Source organism: Pygocentrus nattereri, chromosome 24, assembly GCF_015220715.1.
Source record: "Pygocentrus nattereri isolate fPygNat1 chromosome 24, fPygNat1.pri, whole genome shotgun sequence".
Classification (NCBI taxonomy): domain Eukaryota; kingdom Metazoa; phylum Chordata; class Actinopteri; order Characiformes; family Serrasalmidae; genus Pygocentrus; species Pygocentrus nattereri.
Window position 1 is genome coordinate 9,837,130 of NC_051234.1, and position 12,373 is coordinate 9,849,502.

At 39.4% G+C, this 12,373-nt stretch overlaps 1 protein-coding gene across 1 annotated transcript in view; it reads left to right on the forward strand.

The window, feature by feature from the left end:
* sacm1lb (SAC1 like phosphatidylinositide phosphatase b) overlaps positions 1–10,666 on the forward strand; it is a 24,412-nt gene extending 13,746 nt beyond the window's left edge. Inside the window, exons 12-20 of the mRNA XM_017684145.2 lie at positions 114–193; positions 935–1,033; positions 1,385–1,523; positions 1,753–1,822; positions 2,013–2,085; positions 2,857–2,950; positions 5,315–5,407; positions 6,409–6,466; positions 7,341–10,666. Coding sequence (XP_017539634.1) covers positions 114–193; positions 935–1,033; positions 1,385–1,523; positions 1,753–1,822; positions 2,013–2,085; positions 2,857–2,950; positions 5,315–5,407; positions 6,409–6,466; positions 7,341–7,477 — 843 coding nt within the window. The 3' untranslated portion in view covers positions 7,478–10,666. The remainder of the gene's footprint in view (positions 1–113; positions 194–934; positions 1,034–1,384; positions 1,524–1,752; positions 1,823–2,012; positions 2,086–2,856; positions 2,951–5,314; positions 5,408–6,408; positions 6,467–7,340) is intronic.
* Positions 10,667–12,373: the final 1,707 nt, after the last annotated feature.

A 12,373-nucleotide genomic window follows, 5' to 3' on the forward strand; every position in this document is an offset into this window, starting at 1 on the left:
CTACATGCAATCACTCGTCAGTTTTAACTGACTAGGACTCATCAGTCTTGGCTTTCTTTTCTTTCTTGTCTTGTTGTATTTTTCTCTCTAATCTCTGTTTTTGTCTCATCAAGATTAATCAGAAAGGCTCTGAAAAGCCCCTAGAGCTCGCCTTCGCCAAAATGGTGGAAAGCCTTGGCAACGGGATGATCAAGTAAGCGACTTACTGAAAACCCAAGAATGGTTACGCTAACAATGCTGTAACTCAGGCTAGCTCCGAAGCCAAATTCAGCTCTTTTACTGTCCAGAATTAGATTTGTAGGTAAAAATAAAATAATCCTCCTTTGCAGTAACACAAAACTCTGCAGATCGTTCAACACAGTTTAACAATTAATGGAGTTAATGTAAAACTGCTAATTCCTTTAAAGCCTTTAACCCTGAAGATCAGCGCAGCTGGTCACTATAGCAACACGTTAAGTTTAATCTGCATCGAGAAACTGACAAACACTAAGATGTAATGAGCTGAAATCAGTTTTTCATTTAAATTTTCCTATTCCACCTTAATAGCTTAAGAAGCTGGCGAATGAGAAGTGACTTCAGCTTCATAAAAAGTAAAATGTTGAAACGTTGAATGTTAAAACGTTTTACAAGAAACTGTTCTACTTTTACAGAAATGTTTCCTGTCAGAGATGTGAGAAAAGCATTTATAGCCTAGCTAAAGCTTAAAGCAGAGCAAAGTAAGACTGCGTTTTTGTTTATATTTTTTAGCCTATACTAGTACATTCGCACATACTGGGACATATTTGCAGCCATGATGGTGAAATGGACTTAAGATGTTGTGCCCAAGGTGGTTTAATTTTTATTCACGGACAAAATGGCTCCTTTTAACATTTGGGTTGCAACCCCTGCTCTAACGTACATTTCCATGTCCTTTTCCATTCCTGCTTCTTTCCAGGTATGTGGCCTTTGACTTCCACAAGGAGTGCAGCAGGATGAGATGGCATCGTCTGCAGATTCTGGTGGACATGGTGGCTGATTTACAGGAGGAGTTTGGGTGAGCCTGTCACACAACAGTTCTCAGGCTTAGAGCACACTGATTATGACTACTACATCGTGTAAAGTGGAACTGAATGGCTGAGCAGCTTCTGTGCGTGTTTATGGAAAACAGCATGTCAGCACAGTATCAGAAACTACCTAAACTGTGAGCTTTCACAGCTTTTGCACTGTCCATTAACTTGCTGTGGCCTCAAGATCATGAGATGGAGCCTTGGCTTCAAGTTTTGGTTTTGTTGCGGCTCCTGAGAGCAGCTCTGTTATACAGAGGCTGTATATTTGCGTTTTAATGAGTATGGAAGGTTAATGATTAATAGTGTTGTTATAATGAGACTGTATCTTTTTTACACAGCTACTTCCTGGTGGACGCAGATGGAACAGTCCAAGTGCATCAGGAGGGGACGTTTCGCAGTAACTGTATGGACTGTCTGGACCGAACCAATGTGGTCCAGAGTCTGCTGGCCAGACGATCTCTGCAGTCTCAGCTGGAGGTGAAGCCACTGCATTGACACATTCATATATTATCGCTTTAAACTCTAGTACTCCAGCATTTTTCAAACTTGTCTGACTGCTGATAATAATGGACAACAAAACACATTTACATGAAACAGGCTTGTAATAGAAGCCTGTGGGAAGTTGCATAATTATGTGGTGTATTTGGCCCTTTGCTGCTGTAAGTGTTCTTCCTTGTAACGCTTCTGCTGATTGCCTCACCTGCAGAGGATGGGGGTCCTGCACGTTGGCCAGAGGATCGAAGAGCAGATTGATTTTGAGAAGATTTATAAAAATGGTGAGCGCTTTGCCTTTACTGATTCACTATTCCCTTTAAAAAAAAAAACCCATATTGTGTGTGTGTGTGTGTGTGTGTGTGTGTGTGTGTGTGTGTGTATATATATATATATATATATATATATATATATATATATATATACACACAATATTATAAAATTATATATATGGAATTTTCTCTCTCTCTTCAGCGTGGGCTGACAATGCCAATGCCTGTGCCAAACAGTACGCTGGTACAGGAGCACTGAAGACTGATTTCACACGGTAAGTAACCCAGAGTGCAGGGTCATGATTAATCAGAGATCCTTAGAGAAACTAAGTTATAGGGTTGGGGGATATGGGGGATATATTTTTTTATATATATATCCTTATTGCAGGGCTCATGATGTGACAGTATGTCATCATAACCTGCTTCTCTGGGCATATCGGGAATATTGTCAGTACTTTAAGAACACCGACCAACTGCACACTTCATGCTTAAAAACAGGGATTCCCAGTCTTATCCACACAGGGCCGGTGTAGCCCAATAAAGCAGGAGCACCTGATCAGTTGTTTACAGACTGAGACTCATTGATTAAGCAAGTAGATTCAGGTGAGCTCCTGCTCATTTGGAATGAAAACCTGCAGCCAGTTGGCCCGTTATTGGTAAGATTGGGCACTCCTCCGTTAAAAAGAGAACATAATTAGACTTGATTAAATGGATTTAGAGCATACAGTAACAGTGAAATATGTATAAAATAATTTTGCTATAGTGTTGCTCTGAAATGGCATGTCTGGGTATTTTTTGTATGTTCCAGCTTACCAAACATTAAAAAAAAGAAAAAGAAAAAAGAAATTGTGACACAATATATTTTTGCCACATTGCCCACCTCTACCTTATAGTTGATATTCATATTTGGGAACAGAAGAGACTTGGGTGTTTTTGTGCTTCTGTGGTTGAGAGACGTATCAAGTAGATGGGTGATGGAAAACACAAATAAATGGTATTCAATTTATTTGGTTGACAATAATTCACTGTGTTATGTATATGTTTAGGACGGGGAAGAGGACACAGTGGGGGCTACTAATGGACGGATGGAACTCCATGATTAGATACTACAAGAACAACTTCTCTGACGGCTTCAGACAGGTACTTTAGTGAAAAGTTGGTAAAATTGTGTAATGCTGAAAATAACACCTGGTGGTTATTTGGCAACAGGTTAATAACATGATTGGGTACAAAATGAGTGAGAATCTTTGAGCAGTAATGATGAGGAGGGGTTCGTCAGTCTGTAAAAGACTTTGCAGGCAAAGAGTGCAACAATGCAAGAATAACAAAATGGGAAAGAACTTTTGCTCTTCATCATCTATTGTGCATAATTACATTAAAAGTTGCTGCCACCTTCTCTGGGCCCGAGCTCCTTTAAAATGGACTGAGGGCAAGTGGAAAAGTGTCCTGTGGTCAGAGGAATCAACATTTGAAATTCTTTTTGGAAATCATGGACACTGTGTCTTCTGGGCTAAAGATCATTTGGCTTGTTATTAGTGCACAGTTCGAAAGCCAGTATTCATGATGTTAGAGGGGTGCACATAGCATGGGTAACGTGCACATCTGTGAAGGCATCATTAGTGCTGAATGATGCATACAAATTTTGGCAACATATGCTGCTATCCAGATGACGTCTTTTTCAGGGAAGGCCTTGATTTATTTCAGCAAGACAATGTCAAACCACATTCAGCATGTATTACAGCAGCATTGCTGCGTATTAAGAGTCCAGTTGCTAAACCGACCTGCCTGCATTCCAGACCTGTCACCACTGAAAAAAATTTGACATTATAAAATGAAATTTACAACAAAGGAGACCCTGAACTGTTGAGCAGCTGAAATCCTATCAAATAAAAACGGGAAAACATTTCACTTTCAAAACTACAGCAGTGTCTCCTCAAAAGCTTACAGAGTGTTGTTAAAAGAAGTGATGAAGCACACTGGTCAACATGCCCCAGTCGCAATTTTTTTAGAATATGTTGTCAGCATCAAATTTAAAATGGGCATATATTTTTCAAAAAACAATAATATTTCTCAGTTTCAACATTTGATATGTTGTCTTTGTACTATTTTCAATTAAATATAGGGATTAAATGATTTGCACATCATTGCATTTTGTTTTTATTTACATTTTGCACAGCATCCCAACTTTTTTGGAAATGAGGTTGTATAATACAGATAATGTAGATAAAAAGAATGAAAAAACAAGCTGTTTTCCTCCCAAATCTTCATGTGTTATGATGGAAAATAAACACTTCAGTCCAACTGGCTGCACTGTCTGGTGGAAACCTAAATGTCAGTACCCACTTTCTGTCAACACATGATATATTAATCATAGTAGTACTAGTTCTACTACTACTGCTATTACTATTGCATTACATGTATTTAAGTAACTTAAGCTACCTTATTTAAACAGTACAGTTATACGGGATTCTTATTGTGATAGCAGTGCCATTTGAGACACTATGCTACAGTCGTCATTCTGTGCTGGTAAAGAAGCTGTAACTGATAAATCTGAATTGTTAATGGATTTGGTCATTTTATTTATGAATTCTGACATGGTAACGTCTGCCATGTCAAATGAATCAGTGAAGGTTTAGCTAGCACCCCAGCTAAATCTAAATAACAATAACAGACTGTTATTAACATAGTAACAGAGCTATTTATTCCTGATGTCTAATCAGAGATATCTATTTTGTGTGTATAGTCAGAAAATGTAATTTTATTTTCTTGAGTGTGAAAATAAGAGTGAAAAAAATCTATAGTTGCTAGCATGCATGCTAATAGTGCTGCTGTTATAGCCTCTGAGCTAGCTAACTCCTAACTTGCAGCATTTTTTACAAAGTAATTGTTTTTAAAATTGCAATTGGCACATAAATATGCTGCAGGTTGCATTCTGGTGCACTTACCGGTCAAGTCCTAGTGTTTGGTGACTGTATCATCTAATGGAATTGATAAAAAATGGTTATAAAAAAAGCTGCTTATATGGCAAGATGGAGGAAAAATTCTAACTGAAATAAGCTCAAGTTCATATACAAATGCTTGCTTGTGTGTTATTTTGCTCATTAGGTCACTATTTTTTGTAAGACACATGATATCAGTGGTTTCAGTGAATGCTTTTCTGCTTTCCTTCATCATTTAGTAGTGGTGGGAGGAAATGAGGGTGATATTTAATGATGTGTAGTGCTAACTGCTGCTTGCCTTAGGCAATGCTAAGTCAGTGACTCCGGTAAGGGACAGTGACGCTCAAAAGCAGGCCTGCTGGGCAGTCCCTCAAAAGTGCTGGCCAATCAGCAAATTTTCTTCTTTTTTTTTTCTTTCTTTCTAAACCTTTAAAAAAACCTTCAGATTCATTTTCCTCTTGATATAACAGATCTGAGATCAGTACTTGTGGTCAGAGAGGCCTTTTGCTACCGAGCATCTCAGCCTCTCTTTATTTCGTTCTTTAATTATTTCCTCCTGCTTCAGGACTCCATTGACCTGTTCTTAGGGAACTATGCAGTGGATGAGGCAGACATGAGCACTGCTCTCCACGAACCCAAAGACTGGAAGTTCCTCACGGTAAGAAACAAAAGGAGTATTGTTCAAAAGTTTACAGTCATTTGCCTTGTAAAACATTTTTGATATTTTTGATATGATGATCTCACTTAGTTTGTATAGTGCACTTTATCCTTCCATAGATTAACGACAGATGTTCAGATTATTAATAAGCTATGTGATGAAGTTGATTCTCAATAGTGGCAGAGTTAAGACTAGGATTTGGGCCAGAGTGACCCTCAGAATTAGGCTTTGGGTTGGGTTAAGTTTAGGGTTAGGGCCAGGTTTAGGATTAAGGACAATTAAGGTAAATTTATAGATTAGTTATAGATCAGCAAGCAGGGCCTGGGTTTGATTCCCTGGCCAGGCGTCCAGGGTCCTTTTCATGTTTGCATGTTCTCCCTGTGCGTGTGCGTGTGTGTAAAGTATCTACAAAGCAATTAAACTAGAGGTGGGTGATGTGGCAAAATTAATATTGCGATAGTTTCAGGAATTTCAACAATGCACTATTTCATGATATTTGCACTATATTTCATTTCATGACACAATCAGTTGGAACAGAGAAAAATAACAAGTAGTCCTTGTTACAAAAACTGTAAATACAGTGAGTTTTCAATAGCTGCTGACGATATCGGTGTTCAGAAAAGCATATTGTATTGTGACACATCACAATAACGATATATATATATATATATATATATATATATATATATATATATATATATATATATATATATATATATATATATATATATATGTATATGTGTATATATATATATATATATATATATATATATATATGTGTGTGTGTATGTTGTCAAATTGCCCAGCCCTAATTTAAAGTGTGCTATCTAAATAAAGTGATACCGAAATTTATGTGGTGTGGACTTAAGTCTAAAGTGATAAATAATACACTGTAATTATCTGTTTGCTATAGTTTTAGTCAAGGTTACTGCTTCGTCATGTGATCACATCATAAGGCATTCTGGATGTTAACTGTAAATGATCTGTATTCTCTCCCTCAGTTGCCGATCATCATGGTGGTGGCGTTCTCCATGTGTATTATCTGTCTCCTCATGGCTGGTAAGAGAGCTCCTCGTGTCTGCAGATGTTAGTGATATATTTGCACATTCTTAATGCTTCAATCTCAAAAAATGACATTTTACAGAAATTAAAATTTTGCTCATAACAAGCATAAGCGTATTAACTCCACGCAGATTTGTACTATTATTCACTCATCCTCAGTATGGGTCATTCAGCAAGATTTGAATCTGATAAATTAAAAATGTTTTTTTTAATTTTACATTTTTAAAAAAAATTGATCAGGTTCATCCACTTTGGGGAAGGGAACCAAAACACAACCCTTGCTACAAAATATTCTTCTGCCAAATCCCCCAAACCTACATAGTGGAGGGTTACAAATTTTTGCAGGTTTTTTTTTCTATTATTATTATTATTATTATTATTATTATCAGTTGCAGTAAAAAGGCAATTTATTAATTAACATTATTAAAATTTCTAAATGTACTGTTCACTCTCCAGTTCGTATAGTCCATATATAGATATTTGTTGAACTGTAAAAACAGCCCATTTTGGATTCACTTTTTCTGTTATATGATGAGCAACTCTTTCATATATCTACCTACTCACCCTACAGCAGTTTAGCTCCGTCTACTTTCACTGAAGTCATAAGGAGCCTTTCAGCCTGAACAGATTTTTGAATGAGGCCCAATACAGTACAGCCAGTCAGAACAGAGCTCATTTACATTAAAAAGCACATTAGCAGTATCTTTTTTTTTTTTAGTCCTAAGGGGTAAAGAGAGTTCATGTAAATTGGGGGGGGGGGGGGATTTATATCAGCCTCTCAACAGTCATAAAAAATGGAGAGGCTGCAGCCCCTACAGCTCCCCCTTCCCACAGCTCCTGTGTTCAGTGCTGCTGTAACTCTGTTTCTCAGGCGACACGTGGACGGAGACATTAGCTTACGTCTTATTCTGGGGCATGGCAAGCGTGGTCACCTTCGGAGTGATCCTCTTCAATGGCCGGGACTTTGTGGACGCGCCCAAGCTGGTCCAGAAAGAGAAGATGGACTGAGAGTGCGTGTGTGGAAAGCAGCTGGGTCCCGTCGACTCTTCGTCCTCATCCTCATCCTCGCTCCTCTCCTACTCTCGTCTGCGCCAGGACTGGAGCCTGTACTGACGTCGCCTTCATGTTCATCGTAATCATCATCCGCCGTGAGGAGGAGCGAGAGAGGAGGTGGAAGAGGAAGAAGAGCAGGGGCCAGGCGGGGCCACAGGGGTGTGTTTGTGAGAGACTAGTGCGTTGACCGCACATATACAGACTCAACGCTGCGCACACTCGCTGCTCTCCACACTGCAGTTTCATGTAGGAGGACCAGCCCGTCTCTTGCTGGACAGAAGGGGGTGCTATTCCTCAGCCCATCCGTGCTCAGACCTGGAGAGCCAGCAGCGTTTCTAGACATGCAGCTTCAACGAAGCTGAAGTTTCTTATCCACCAGAATTTAAAATTTAATACTTTTTTTTTTTTCTTTACAGAATATGGTATGTATTGTCATATTAATTTTTCTAGGTTTCATAGTTTTGAGCAAACAAAAGAACCAGTTGTGTGAAATTTACAATCAAAAACTATACAGTTAGATTTATCCAACATTTCACACACTGAGCTGCACTTAATCCAGTCAAACCGGACTAATTGTGCTCTGCTTGTAAGGAAAAGTGCAGTTTGGTGTTTTTAAGTATTGATGATTATCTACAATTTGCTCAGCGAAGCATATTGTGACATCAGGACAATGATATATATTATGTGCTAATATAACATTTATATAGCTGGTGTTGTGCTAGCATAAACTGTAGGTAGCTAGACTTGTGTTAGCATAACAGATGGTTAGTGTTTCACTAGCACAACATTTAAGTAACTGGTTTTGTGCTAACGTAGCATTTAGGTTGGTGGTGCTAGCGTAACACTTGGTTATAGTCGTGTGCTAGCATTCAGTTTAGATAGCTAGTGCTAGCATAACACATAGCTAGGCTAGAGTTTTTCTAGCGTAATATTTAGGTAACTGGTGCTCTGCTACCTTGCATAACACTTTAATAGCTTTGTTATGATTTACCATCTGGCATAACTTGTAGCTGTCCAGTCAGCTACTGCTTGTTTGCTAGTTTGACACTTTAGTCATTTTAACTCTTTCTTTGCGTTCAGTCTTATAATTTATTCATCTTAGCTTACCGCTAGGCTTAGCTACGCAGCTACTATCTGATAGCACAGTAAAACCTCATAATGGCTAAAGGGGCACAAATATTGACTGGGGTATATCCTGAAACTGCAGGTCTAGAACAGCTGCTGGTTCTCCAGGTCTGTGGATGGATGTTGGTGGGGTTCCTTTGGTGAGACCAGACCCCAAACCCTTTAACACTTCGAGGACTTCCCATACAGCTGATTTTAAAAGCTTTAGTATGGCGTCAGCTCTAAAAACGTAGTTGATTCTGTGAGAATTTTATAGTCACATACACGAAAGTTGGGTTCTGCTGTCCAAAGAAAACCTTGGATGTCCAGAACAGTAACTTCATAGAATGTTGGGAAAAGGTCCTTAACAACTGTTAATAAAACAAGAATTAAATTTTTGGTGATCTTAGACCATTTCTGTTGGTTAGTGTCGTCATGAAATGAAAGGCAAGTGCCATGTTCAAATGGTGGGCACAAGTAAAAAATTATACATGGACTTAGAAGGTTTTCTTATCCAATTGATGGAGGATTCTGGGTAGCTTTTTACTGAAGGGCAGCATTCATAAGGCTACATAACTCCTACGTAAGCCTTGGACAACTCATGTTAAGATATATAAACATGTATAAAGGCTTATTTCAACAAGCATCAGGTGAAATGACCAAATTGACAAAAGTGACCTACCTGCAGTTTGAATAAGCCTTTATATATGTTTATGTCGGTTTATGTCTGTTGCTGTGAAAGGCCTATGTAAGCGTCATGTAGCCTCACAAAGTGTTACCAGGTACATGTTTTTATGTTTTGCCACAAGGTTTCTGGCCCCAACCTTTCTGGCATCAATACACAAAAATTCACTCTCCAGTGGACGATTTAGTGGGCATGCTAATCTGCTGATTCATACGTCTACGTTTTTTTTGCCAAATCTGTGTTGAAGATGATCATTTATTCTGTGTCTGTACTGAAAATGCCTTTGTATCCACCACACCAATGTTTTGCAAGCTTTTACAATGAAGTAGACCTCAACCAGGGACAGAAAATGGTTAAAGTGTTATTTAATGTGTGGCATATTTAAATTTTTGCCTTTTATTTTTAATGCTATGGTCTTCCCTCCGTCGTTTGTCTGTTTCTGCTTCAGTGAAATGTTTTATCTGAGGTCCGGCACTAGCACGACCTGGTGGGTGGACAGCGAGTTCCATTGGGTACGATTAGAACGTGTCCTGGACCACCATCATAACTGAGGCTAATATGGCCTAATATTATAAACTACAAAAGACAGTAGGACCAAGAGTCTTAAATGAACTTAAACTCTACAACTGCCTTCTTACCCTAAATGTTCGACTAAGATGTGTTTGGTGTCAGAAAGCTTGCTTCTTTATTTAGCACTGAAGCTAGGAGGCTAATGTAGCGAATGTAAATGTTATAAAAATGGACATGTTTGTAGAAAAGTGTTATACAGAGTCAGGAACCACATTAAAAAAGTCTGAGATTACGGAACAACCTGGAACAACCTGCCTTAAATGATTCATGCGGTTTTCACAATGCTAGCTGTTTCTAAGCTGCTGCTACTTGCTAGCTGCACTAGCCTTGTAGCTCCAGTGTAACACTAAAAAAGCAAACTTCAGACACCAAATGTGACTTAGCAGATCAGATACATGTGGAAATAGACTTAAATTAGTTTTTTTTAAGCTAACTATTTTGTTAGCCTGCCTTAGCCTCAGAGCTCCAGTTGGTGCCTGAGTTTACAGTGTGGGAGACGCTGTTAGCCGCTAAGCTGTGCCACATTTCTATTACCTCTGTCTGTCTTTCCCCATATCCTCCCTGTGTATTCGTCAACGGGGGGTTCGTTGTAGCCTTGTAAATTTCACATGGGTCTGCCTTAAGCTGGGAAAGGGAGTGCTAACACACGCAAGGGAGAAATGTACATAAAGATCATCACTCTGTGTTTTAGTGCAAGATTTCACTGGTATGTCTTGGATTGCCTTATCAGAGAATGTAAAACAAAATACCTGTTACTATTGTTATTAAAATGAAAATCTGATAAATTGCTTCCGTTCTGTTAATGTAATTTAGTTTACTTAGCTGCATCCAACACCGCTTACTAATGTAGTTATATTATAACTGAGAAGCATGCCTGGAATCCCTCATTCTTCCAATCGAACACCCTATAAATTCACATCCTCATCTTGCGTTCCTTTGATGAAGGGTTCGCAGTCCCCTCCACCGCCCTGTCTCCCGTCCTGTTCCTCCGTCCTACATGAGTCCTACTGTAGCTGTGAGTTTCGGGCCTTCTAGCCACAGGCAGAAGCTGCCCAGAAGTCCAGCCCACGTTCTCAGAGTTCTTCCTTCTCTCATACTACCAGAGAACTTGTGGAGAGGAGAATTGCCGCTCTGTAATGTCTTCCGCTAGAGGGCGCTCTCGAGTGAGTCCAAAATGAATGGGTTAATATGGAGCATTTGAGCAAAATCATAGTTTATAAATGCTTAAACATTTTTAATGTAAAAGAATACAACTATAATTATCTGATCACTGAATAGCATAATTTTTAACACTGCTGCTGTTTTTTAAGAGCTTTTAAATTCGAGTTATAAGAGTTTAAAACGGCACCTCATGTACGTTCATAACATCAGTGAGTGCAGCCAATGGGCTGCTCTGCTTGCCAACCATTTAGCACTCAGTCGCAGTAATGTGAGCGTCCTGCTGCCCAAAACCTGTTAGCTGTAGAAAAAAGGAAACATAGAGGTGACTTTTTTTTTTTTTAGTCAAATACATCCTTCTACTTTCTAAAATTAAAGTAAAGTTCTGGGCGAGTGATGAGAAACTATTTTTAACTTATTGTCTTTTAGCCATTGAGCTCCATTTACTCCCATTCGTCGAGGACTCGCTCATGGATGCCCTCTGCCGTTTTGCAGTCATGTTTTTGATATAATGGTGGAAATAAGAAGTGACCAGGCGCCTCATAAACCGACTCTGATACTAACACCATGTTGAAGGCATGGTCTGAGCTCACGAACTATACATACTATACTAGTGAATGGACTAATGGTGGCATAGCAGCTGGTATGCTAATTACTATTATTGGACGCAACAGTTGAAGAAACTCAGCACATCATATATTCACCCAGCGAAAGCAAAAGCAAAGCGAAAGCCATATATCAACAACACCCAGAAACACCGCCGGCTTCTCTGGGCCCGTGCTCATCTGTGATGGACTGACGCAAATTGGAAAAGTGTCCTGTGGTCTGACGAGTCCACATTTCAAATTGCTTTTGGAAATCATGGACGTTGTGTCCTCCGGGCCACAGAGGTAAAGGACTGTCTGGATTGTTATCAGCGCAAAGTTCAAAAGCCAGCATGTCTGATGGTATGGGGGTGTGTTAGTGCCCATGGCATGGGTAACTTGCAACATCTGTGAAGGCACCATGACTGCTGAAGGGTACATACAGGTTTTAGAGCAACATATGCTGCCATCAAAGCAACGTCTTTTTCAGGGACGTCCCTGCTTATTTCAGCAAGACAATGCCAAGCCGCATTCTGCACGTGTTACAACAGCGTGGCTTTGTAGTAAAAGAGTGCAGTGCTAGACTGGCCTGCCTGCAGTCCAGACCTGTCTTCCATTGAAAATGTGTGGCGCATTATGAAGTGTAAAATACGACAACGGAGACCCCGGACTGTTGAGCAACTGAAGTTGTACATCAAGTAAGAATGGGAAAGAATTCCTCCTACAAAGCTTCAACAATTAGTGTCCTCA